This window comes from Berghia stephanieae, chromosome 10 (assembly GCF_034508935.2).
Source record: "Berghia stephanieae isolate SIO BIC M18660-M18661 chromosome 10, UCSD_Bste_1.3, whole genome shotgun sequence".
Classification (NCBI taxonomy): Eukaryota; Metazoa; Mollusca; class Gastropoda; order Nudibranchia; family Aeolidiidae; genus Berghia; species Berghia stephanieae.
This window is the reverse complement of record NC_088369.1, coordinates 35,348,493-35,360,992: the sequence shown is the minus strand read 5'-3', so window position 1 is coordinate 35,360,992 and position 12,500 is coordinate 35,348,493. Positions and strand designations below refer to the sequence as shown.

The 12,500-nt window shown below is 35.8% G+C and overlaps 1 protein-coding gene across 2 annotated transcripts in view; it reads left to right on the top strand.

Annotated features, from left to right (window-relative positions):
- LOC144981045 (inositol 1,4,5-trisphosphate-gated calcium channel ITPR2-like) overlaps window positions 1-12,500 on the top strand; it is a 219,025-nt gene that overhangs the window by 62,862 nt on the left and 143,663 nt on the right. For both annotated transcript variants that reach the window (XM_078929132.1, XM_078929133.1), the window contains exons 4-6: window positions 1,176-1,300; window positions 6,519-6,605; window positions 8,619-8,696. In XM_078929132.1, coding sequence (XP_078785258.1) covers window positions 1,176-1,300; window positions 6,519-6,605; window positions 8,619-8,696 — 290 coding nt within the window. The remainder of the gene's footprint in view (window positions 1-1,175; window positions 1,301-6,518; window positions 6,606-8,618; window positions 8,697-12,500) is intronic.

The window sequence follows — 12,500 nt, the reverse complement described above, 5'->3', positions numbered from 1 at the left end:
GGGGGGGGGGGGGTCGGGGGGGGGGGGAAGGTTCCTTGTATTTTGTCTTTCGTACTTTGTTTGGCACGGTTATATTCACACTATTTCAGATCTTTATCTGTATCTTTCCCCAGTGCATACTCCCTAATTTATCATTGAAAGTTAAAAATAACATTTGGTTAACCACCAAGCCGTATCCGTGATAAGTGTGCAGAATGTTGTAAAATTAAATATATATATATAAATAATATATAATGAGCTTCTATGCATCGCAATATTCACTAAACGTACTCAAAGGGTCCATGACCAACAACAACACATACCATGTGGAACGAGACATGTCGCCTGTTAGGCGATGTTACAATTTTTTTTCAACAGAGAGATAACGCAGTTGACTACCAGATACACATTTTACACCTGTGTACGGTGAGAGAATGTGAGTTTAAGAGCCTTTTCCAAGGACTCAACAATGCGCCTAGCGAGGCTTGAACACCCAGGACTTTCCGATCCGAAAGCGAGTGTCATACCACAAGACCACATAGCTAAGATATAGATAGTTCGAAGATGACGTCATCGGGTCTTTGTTATTGTTTTTTGCCATCCGCGTTTATGAGTAATGCTCACTGAACTGTATTAACCCGACTATAAACGTTCATGGATACACACAGTTTTTGTGTATTGGTCCGTTGTACTTCCGGATGACAATGTTGTGAGCTTCTCAGCCAAGCGCATACTATCTATAGATAAGTCCTAATAAGGGGTAGCGTGGCTTAGCGGTCTTTGCTTCGTACCCAAAAGGCACCGAGTTGGAAAACCCGATGCGCTGTGTGGCCTTGAGCAAGTCACCTCGCCCTAGTTCAGTTTGATGATGCCTGGGTAATTCCAGTCTTCCCTTGGAATAAACCTTAAAGACAAATTTTTCCAATGGAATGAATAAAGGGAATGATATTTATATATTTTATATTTTGTGTTTGAAATATAAACTATTGTCCTCAGGTGTAAGATGAGTACCTGGTCGTTAACAGCGTTGTCTCTGTCCGAAAAAATTATAACATCGCCATGTCCAGTCCTAAATGTTAAATGTTGCTGTTGGCCAGGGATCCTTTGTAAAGCGCTTTGAGCATATTTAGTGGATATTGCTCTATATAAAGCTCCATTAAAACATTTTTTTTAAATTGTAATATTCTGCTCCACAGTTGTATCTTTCGAGATATGTGTGGCCAACAGACACAAACTCAACAAAAAATACCACAAACTAAAGGCACAGTCGGAAGACGAACCCACCAATATCAAACTGAAAAATGCCGTTGCTCAAGCAAAGGTGAGACATTATAATAATAATAATAATAATAATAATAATAATAATAATAATAATAATAATAATAATAATAATAATAATAATAATAATAATAATAATAATAATAATAATAATAATAATAATAATAATAATAATAATAATGTGTTGTTTATTCACCTTACCTAAGCCATTAAAGGAGGAATGAAAGATGTGTCATTGGAGTAAGCTACGTCCTCCTGACGTATGGCACTAAACATAGCTTTTCATTATACCAATATATATATATATATTTATATATATATATATATATATATATATATATATATATATATATATATATATATATTTCTATATATATATATATATATATATATATATATATATATATTGAATCGTGTTGGATACAAATATGGTACGAATAGTGCTCGACATGTAGCAATGGAGCGAATTATTATTTTAATATTTACCACCATGTTGGAGTCAGTCTACATCGATGTTTCAGGCCTTGTCAGCCATCGTCAGGACTGTAAAACACCCAGTCCTGACGAATTGCTGAAAAGGCCTGAAACATCGATGTAGACTGACTCCAACATTGTGGTAAATATTAAAATTATATATATATATATATATATATATATATATATATATATATATATGTATAATGTCACATCTCTCATTCCTCCTTAGTATTCCGTTCATCATGTTTTGTTGATATGATAAAGGGGGAACCCGAGACGTCCATTTTATCTGTCTTCATTTAATGAATTGAAGCTTTCGTTTCATTTCCTATTGCTATAGATAGTATGCGCTTGGCCAAGAAGATCATAACATTGCCATCCGGAAGTATAACGGACCAACACACAAAACTGTGTGTATCCATGAACGTATATAGTCAGGTTAATACAGTTCAGTGAGCATTAATCATAACGCGGATGGCAAAAAACAATAACAAAGACCTGAGTGACGTCATCTTCGAACTATCTATACATTTCTTCTAGCTTCAAACAGCACCATTTTTATTAACATAACATTAGGAAACTGTTGTGATCATTTATTATCTCCCTTAGTGGTTTCCATCACAATGAATGAAGACCATAATGAATACAACCCATAAATAGTATTTACAAAGGCTTGATGAGTTTTACATACAAAACACACAAATCACACAATATCAATGTATACTTATATACAGGTCTAATAACCAAATTTTTTATGATCATTTTGTTGCAATGTAAATACTCTCAACCCAACGTAAAATTATATTTCCCATAACAACAATGATAAAACGAGGCCATAACAGCGTCCGGTTATCAGACTTGTAAATATGTTAACGTCGCACAAAACAGATTATAACACTAAGCCATAGCACTGAGATAACAAGTTCATTTGTATCATCAGTCCATACAATTATTTTCTATTCACTGAGCAAGAAAATTGTTAGAATGGAACTCCTAAACGAGTAGCCAGATCGTATTTGTGTTCATTCTCTATCATTATCCTTATTGTCAAGCTGGAAACTATTTCATTTTATTCTTTACTTATGGGGAAAATCTAATTATATGATGTCACTATAGGGAATGAGATTAGCGGAAGAGTAGCGTCCCTCGATTGGACGTCACCGGTGGAGAAGTTATTTGTAAACAAACCAACCACAAGCCAAGCGAGCGCTCCAAATACAAAATTTATTATTCATATTTCTGTACAAAAATGCATAACGTTGATTGTGATATGCATTTTTGTACAGAAATATGAATACTAATTTTTTTTATTTGGAGGGCTTGGCTTGTAGTTGGTTTGTTTACAAATAACTACACCGGTGACGTCCAATCAAGGGACGCTACTCTTCCGCTAATCTCATTCCCCTATAGCCATTAACGTATAATCCTGTTTCATCTTTATAAAACACAAACCAGGTGTTCAAGAAGTATTAATTTCCGCACGCGTCCAGTTTTATTAAAAAGAGTTTTACACAGATTGCTATCTAGGCACAATGATGATATACCACAACATTATTATAGCCGCCATTCTGATCACAATAATAATTATTCTTGAATTCAAATAATCAAAACTTTATTCCAACCAAAAGTAACAGACGACCAAAAAAAAAAACAAAAAAAAAAACAACAACAAAAAAGAGTCCAATTAATCCTATATATTTTTTATCGGTATCGGTAATTATATTGACCAGAGAGCCGACATACATAGTTTACTAGGATAGTTAATAGATAGATAGATAGATAGATAGATAGATAGATAGATAGAAGCATAGATAGATAGACAGACAGATGGATAGATAGATTGATAGATAGATACGTAGATATGTAGATAGATAGATAGATTGAGACAAACACACACACACACACACACAGAGAGAGAGAGAGAGAGAGAGAGAGAGAGAGAGAGAGAGAGAAAGAGAGAGAGAGAGAGGAATTCAAAGTCTAGAGCGATGGTGAACAATAATAATAATATTTATTCAAAGTTTATAGCGATGGTGAACAATATGTTATAATATTAATCAAGTCTAGTTATCAACATTATACAATTCAAACTCATTGACTGAAGCCTAATCGGAAATTCCCCAGTTATGATTGAATTAAAAGAAATTTAAAATACACAATTATTTGCCCATTGATTTTCGTTCCATATTTCCCCCGAGGTTCTATAGGGAATGAGATTAGCGGAAGAGTGGCGTCCCTTGATTGGACGTCACCCATAGTCTGTGACGTCACCGGCGGAAAAGTTATTAGAGAGAGAACGTCATGTTGGTTGTGCGCATGCGCATGCGCACAACCAACATGACGTTCTCTCTCTAATAACTTTTCCGCCGGTGACGTCACAGACTATGGGTGACGTCCAATCAAGGGACGCCACTCTTCCGCTAATCTCATTCCCTATTGTCCATTCATTCCATACCTATTGAATACGATCAAATGTTTAAAGAAACAATGATACATATTCATAAGTTGGGATAAACAGATCACGGAGATATATTGCCACAGCTTTTGACAAACTATTTACTCCTGTTAAATAGACCTCAAAGTTATTTACGTAAAACCCGTTTGTGCAAAAATAAAAATATTTAACTTGGTTGTATTCATTTATTTATATCGTCTACCTTTAATAGATTCGTTATAAAGGGGTTAGAAAAAAAAATGCAAGCTATTATCTATATCTGACATGAAATAATTTTTTACCCTAATATTTTATTGAATATTTCGCATGAATTGTTGACTGTACGCCTCGGAGTTGGCAAGGTTCACATTTATTTCTATTTGTGACAAAGAAGGCAAAGGCAATTTTGTTTGCTTTATAACTATGATCAAAACATAATTGGATACAGACAATGAATATAATATAGAATTGACATATGTCGTATTTCGGCCATTGCAATCATAGACCCACGGTTCAAAATGTTTTAATGTCAAGATGAAGTAATTAACAACGTGTAATTGATTGAATCTAATATACGAAAACAGATAAAATGGACGTTTCGGGTTTCCCCTTTATCAACAAAACAGGATGAATAACACTATGGGCGAATGATTTTGTTGATAAAGAGGAAACAACCCGAAACGAACATTTTTATCTGTTTTCGTATATTAAATTGAAGCTTACGTTCAATTTCACATTGTTATTTTTTTCTTCGAGCTTCGAGCAGCAACATTTACAGATGTCAGGATGAAATGGATTTCAAAAAGTCAATTTATAGATTAATTTTTTCTTTAATGTAGTCTCATTCAGAGTCCTTAGGACCCAGAGAGCCGGAGTTTATTCCGGCTTCTATAGCGCGAACCCAGGACCTTCCGATCCTAAGGCGAGTTCCATACCACATTATAGCCGCATTTCTGAGATGATTGGTTACATTCGACGACGTATACACATTCGAACCCACTTATGAGCCTTGTTAAACATTGTTGGAATGGACATTATTTTGTGTCATTTTGTTGTTGTTGTTGTTGAGATTTCCATTACAACAATGAGCCCATCAGGAATTGGGTTATCGGACCTGCAAATAGGTGCACGACGGTTACATGTTATGTCTATTATCATCGAGCGACCGAATTGCACCCTCTCGGTTCGATGAAATTTTATAATATTACATTGTTCTGCTTATAATTTCTTTTTTTAAGACGATGCAGTTCTTTTCAAACATCATTGCAAACATCATAGTATATTTGTGACCCATCGTCTCAAAACGGTATTATGTCGGGACGAACCAGATCCCTAAAAGGCGAATTTAATGTTAAACTAGTCAAAAATATAACTTGTTGTCATTAGCACCCTAAAATATGGTATCCATTCTCCTCAATAAAACATACAAACTCAACACAAGCTGATATTTCTGGCTATAAATTCAATTTTCAACATCTTAACCATCCCGATTTAATACCGTTTTGAGGCAAAGGGTCACATTTAATTTAATTGGATTCTTCTGGATTTGTAAACACACACTTAAAAAACCCGGGATGAATTGATGGTTAATTAAATGTTTTATACATTTTAAACGTTTTACTCAATGCAAAGCTTACGTGAATTAACAATCAACAGCAAACATATTATCATATTATCATTGACATTTTTATGGCACAGAAATTATGTGCTTCTTTGAAAAATCTGGTTTAAATATTTATAATAGTTGCCTGTCCTTTATATTTACTACTAAATAAATTACATTTATGAAAATGCGTATTTTAGAAATGTTGTTCAAATATCTTTATTTCTCCTCTGTGTTTACTAAATTAAATGCATTTGCGTACACGTAAATGAAAGATCAAAGGAAAGATATAATTATTATAGGCAATTGTATCTAAATTGCTGCAGATGATGATGATGATGATGATGATGATGATGATGATGATGATGATGATGATGATGATGATGATGATGATGATGGTGGTGATGGTGATGATGATGGTGATGATGATGATGACGATGATAAGGATGGTGAATATGATGATGTTGTTGATGATGATGTGGATGATGATGATGATGACGACGATGACGACAACGACGACGACGACGATGATGATGATGATGATGATGATTATGATGATGATGATGATGATGATGATAATGAATTTGATCACTATTTTCATTATTCCCTCTAAATGTGAATTTCATGAAATATATACATTGGTTCTAATCGAGATATACTTCCTTATGGATTTGGCTCCCTACAAGGCTGTGTGTGCCCTTGTTCCCTTCCTTTACAACAGCATACAATATTATGTAATCATTTCAGCTTGGCGCTATCGCCGAAGACGAAGACAATGAGATGGAACAGAAGAGAAATATCGGCAAGAAGGTTGTCTATGGCCAGGTGGTACAGGTACGTTATCCATTGAGTTAACTAAAATAAGACTTAAAAAAAAACAACTTAACAAACAACAACAAAACAAAAAAGAAGAAACAACAACAAAAAACAACTAAATAAAACAGCCCAACCCCCCCCCCCCCCCAAAAAAAAAAAAAAAAAAAAAAGAAAAAGAAAAAAAAAGGAAAAAACAAAAAAAAAACAAAAACAAAACAAAACAAAACAACTAGATAAAACTAATACAAAACAAAACATTTACAATTGAAATATCCACTAAGCGTGCTCAAAAAGTTTAACAAGGGATCCGCATATATAACCAACAGCAACATTTAACCTGTAGAACGTACCCATCGTCAACACCCATTGTCTTCATCCGCCTTTGGCTATCGAGCGTCACTCCAAGCTATTCATTATTTTTGTTAGTAAAGAAACAATGGCTTTGTCTGTTGCTATGGAAGTCATTGGTAAACAACACATTAAGATTCCGTTTTAGACAGACATATCGCGTTGACAGGCATGTGACCTGTTAGGCGATGTTCCAAATTATTATTTTTTTTCCGACAGACACAACGTTATCAACGACCAGATACTTAGTTTACAACTAGTGTAAGTGCGGTAATAAAATGTGAATAAATAGCCTTTTTCAATAACTCAACTATGAGCCGCTCAGAGCAGGCCACGAACTCTGGACCCTCCAGACAGATGGCGAGTGTCGTACCACAAGACACATCATCATCATGTATTTCCATATCTGAAGCAGACGTCGGAGGTCATCTTCCGCCAAGCTGATCTATGTCTTGCCAATTCTATTAAAGCAGCGCCACCTTTCTCAGCTTCATCTGTCCAAGTTCTTATCCCTTTCAAATAAGTTATTCTTTGTCTTCCTCTTATTCTTTTTCCATTCATCTTTCCAGTCAAGGCGAGTACTTCCAAACCAGGGTGGCGGATAATGTGTCCTAAAAATTCCATTTGGCGTTTGATGATTTTTGTTATCAGTGATCTTTTTCTGTTTGCCATTTCTAAAATTTCTTCAATTCTTTTCATTTCCACCCATGACACCCTCATCAAGACACATAGCCACACAAATTGAAGAGCAGTAACTCAGTAAAATATGTGGCTGGCACTTATATCAATAAGACTGAGACAGAAAATAAAGAGAAAAGTGCCCGTTAGCTGAATAAATCTATTTTTAGATTCACAATATCCACTAAACATGCTCAAAGCGCTTTACTAGGTGTCATGGTCAACATCAACACTTAACATGTAGGACGTTATATGACGCCTGTTAGGCGATATTACATTATTTTTTGGGACAGAGACAACGCTGTTAACGGCCAGGTACTTATTTTACACCTGAGAGAATGTGAGTGAAGAGCCTTTTCCAAGGACTCAACTATGCGCCCGGCGAGGCTCGAATCCAGGACCTTCTGATCCGAAAGCGAGTGTCATACCACATGACCGCATAGCCGCATCTACATTGCCCAGAGATCCTCAATTGTGTTGAGATTCCCTCGCTGATCACTCATTTATTTGTCAATAAGTTATATCTTTATTGTGCGGCTATGTGGTCAAGACACTCGCTTTCGGATCGGAAGGTCCTGAGTTCGAGCCTCGCGTGGCGCATAGTTAAGTCCTTGGAAAAGGCTCTTTACTCAGATTCTCTCATCCTATTCAGGTGTAAAATGAGTACCTGACGTTAACAGCGATGTCTCTGTCCGGAAAAAAAATTATAGGATCGCCTGATAGGCGTCATGTCTCGTTCTACATGTTACGTGTTGCTGTTGTTCAGGGACCCGTTGTAAAGCGCTTTGAGCACATTTAGTGGATATTGCGCTATTTAAAAAAAGCTTAAAAAGCTCAAAGCTCAATCTTTAATGTAGAATTGACTAGGCAGAAAAAAAGGTTTTTGATTGACCTAGTAAAAAATATGATGTTAGTCTTATTCCACAAAATACCTCTTGTTATATCGTACATATTTTATCAAAGATTTGTAAAGTATTATGTCTTTTTTTTATTACTGATTTTCAGCTCCGTCACATTTTCACACACAAGTACGTCCACGTCTCCACTACAAAGACCTCCATGATGGAGAGCAACAACATGGCGGTAAGACATCTTCATCATCATCATCATCATCATCATCATCATCATCATCATCATCATCATCATCATCATCATCATCATCGTCGTCGTCGTCGTCGTCTTCGTCATCATCATCATCATCATCATCATCATCATCATCATCATCATCATCATCATCATCATATATATGATCATCATCATTGTCGTCGTCATCGTTACCTTTCTCTCCCTCCATAATTTCCCTATTTAAACAACATATATACTTGGTATATTTTACTTTATCTATCAGTCTATTTATTTATCTATTTATTTATATATTTATTTATTATCTATCTATCTATATATCTATCTATCTATCTATCTATCTATATATCTATCTATCTATCTATCTATCTATCTATCTATCTATCTATATCTATCTATCTATCTATCTATCTATATATCTATCTATCTGTTTATCTATCTATCTATCTATCAATCTATCTATCTCTATCTATTTATTTATTCTCACCTTGTTCTTTTACAACCTCGTTTTTTAATTCTATCTATCTATCTATCTATCTCTCTATCTATCTATCTATCTATCTATCTATCTATCTATCTATCTATCTATCTATCTTGTTACCTGTCGATTACTAAATAATAGTTTACTACTTCAATGACTATGTGCCAGTTATTGCCCTGCCCTCTCTGAACTATCAAATCATTCCTATCCATTATTATTATTATTATTATTATATACAATACTAATAATTTATTATGATATTCCTTCGCCGTAACCCATGTGTCACAATAACAGTACACAATACACACCAGCCCATGTTCTTCGTCAACACCATTGTCTTCATCCGCCTTTGGCTATCGAGCGTCACTCCAAGCTATTCATTATTTTTGTTAGTAAAGAAACAATGGCTTTGTCTGTTGCTATGGAAGCCATTGGTAAACAACACATTAGGATTCCGTTTTAGACAGACATAGCGCGTTGACAGGCATGTGACCTTTAATGTATTTGAGAATACACGGCACTGTCTTTTTAAAAGTTAGGTATTTTAAACTTAAAGGGGTTGCCATTTAAGACAGTTAGAATTGAAGTGAGTAGGAAAGTGCCAGAAGACAATAGAGAATAAAAATGTCGCTGCGGCGATGGGGCTCGAACCCGTGATTTTACTGGTACCGCGTATGATCCCAAAAAAGATCGCTTCTAACCCTAATCTTATTAGAGCCTTCTCTTCCTGACTTCTTGGGGTCACGGGTTCTCTTTTAAGACAGTTGGGGTTTCACGTGTCGAAGAATATTAATTCAACGAGTTGTTGACCAAGGCCAAAAGCCTACGAAGGATAGCCTTTCTATATAAGTGGGCAATGCCAAAAGCCTATGAAGAATATCCTTTCTATATAGTGGACAATGCCAAAAGCATATGGAGGATAGCATTTCTATATAAGTGGGCAATGCCAAAAGCCTGTGAAGGATATCCTTTCTATATAAGTAGGCAATGCCAAAAGCCTATGAAGGATATCCTTTCTTCATAAGTGGGCAATGCCAAAAGCCTATGAAGGATAGCCTTTCTATATAAGTGGGCAATGCCAAAAGCCTATGAAGGATAGCCTTTCTATATAAGTGGGCAATGCCAAAAGCCTATGAAGGATAACCTTTATACATCAGTGGGCAATGCCAAAAGCCTATGAAGGATAACCTTTATATATCAGTGGGAAATGCCAAAAGCCTATGAAGGATAACCTTTATATATCAGTGGGCAATGCCAAAAGCCTATGAAGGATAACCTTTATATATCACTGGGCTATATAGGATGTCCACTCGTTCAGACTCGACAATATGCTCATGCCGCTTTGAGAATTTGATGATACACTCTTCAATAATAAGGATAAATAACCCGTCGGGCAATTTCCCCACAATGTTCTTCTTTAGCAGATGTGGTGATATTCTGTTCCATTGATGAGGCAAGGGGGTTGGTTGAAGTAGTCAATGGGTGTGCCGCAATTTTTGGTGAAGGAGGAGGAGGACGACGACGACGACGAAAACGACGAGAAGGGCCAGGAGGACGAGAGGAGGAGAAGGAGGAGGAGGATGGCCAGGAGGATGATAGGAGGAAGAGGAGGAGGAGGAGGAGGAGGAGGAGGAGGAAGAAGAGAAAGGGGACGACGACGAGCAGGGCTAGGAGGATGATAGGAGGATGATGGCGAGGAGGAGGAGGGCCAGGAGGATTATAGGAGGAGGAGGAGGAGGAGGAGGAGGAGGAGGGGGAAGATAATAATAATAATAATAATAATAATAATAATAATAATAATAATAATAATAATAATAAGAAGAAGAAGAAGAAGAAGAAGAAGAAGAAGAAGAAGAAGAAGAAGAAGAAGAAGAGGAAAAGGAGGAACGAAAAGGGCCAGTAAACAATAATAATATGTCGTAGGGTTAATACAAAATAAATAAAATAGATTAGTGTTTATAACTATTGAATAGAACCGATAAGACTGGTATTCAAAATAAATCGATTTGCGATGAAAACAGGTTAAAGAAATAATATTTATCGATTTTTCTACTTCTTCTGTATGTAGCCCAGGCTGACACATATCTTTTATGTTTTTGAATAAAGGCAGGAATTGCATTGAAAGGGTGGAATGGAAACAACAATAATTATCTTTTTTTTTCTCAGACACTGCCAAGACCAGTTCATAGTCGTTTGGAGTTATTGTAAGGTCTATACAGATATTATTGGCAGTTTATCCCAGTTTCTGTAACTTGATAAGTGTTACATTTGAAGTTGACTCCAGCTGGGATCAGCAATGATACAGCGACATAAGATAAAGTATTATGTGCGGCTATGTGGACGTGGTGTGACACACACCTTCGGACTGGAATGTCCTGGGTTCGGGTCAGGCTCTGAGTCCTTAAAAAAGGCTCTTTACTCACATTCTCTCACCGTACTCAGGTGTGAAATGAGTACATGGCCGTTAACAGCGTTGTCTCTGTTGGGGGGGGGGGATATAATGTCGCCTAACAGACATCATGTCTTGTCCTATATGTTAAGTGTTGATGTTGGCTAGGGACCCTTTGCTAAACGCGTTGAGCACGTGTAGTAGATATTGCGCTATCTATATAAAAACTCAATTTTAGAATTACCATTGTTAGATAACGCTTACTATTCGGTCAGCGGGGAAAACATTAAGGAAAGGGGGCAGTAGAGGGGAGAAAAATAGATAGGATAGACGTCACATTAATTTGAATTTGAAACCAAAAAAAAAACCAAAAAAAAAACAAACAAAAAAACAACAAAAACAAAACAAAAAACCAAACAAATATATAAATAACAAGGCAAAACAAAACAACCCCCCCCCCCCCCCCAAAAAAAAAAAAATCCCAAAAAACAAAGAACCTATTTAATGACATTTCATTATCAATAGTGGTTGTTTTTCGGTTTATAAGTGTTTTCGTTAATTTCTTTTTCTCAATTATATTTACGTTCAAATTCTTTTGCTTTATGTTTCGTTCAACGTGTACATTTACTCAAGCCCAACTTGTTGTATTGGACATTCTCTCAAACCAACGTAATCAACAATTAGCTACTACGTCAATGATTAAACATAAATACCCATTACTGCATTCGGTTGCCAAACGTGTAAATTATATGTGTACACTTATGTTTTGTTCGCAAATTCAACTTCTTTGGCCAATTATTATATCCTCTTCAGCATTCTTTCGGGTATCCGCCAATTTTCGATTCTTGCGAATGATCTCTTATAATCTCAAGTTCAGATCGTTTTTCTTTTTTTTTCTGATCTGCCTTTTTTAAAAGCAACTAGTGGGTAGATG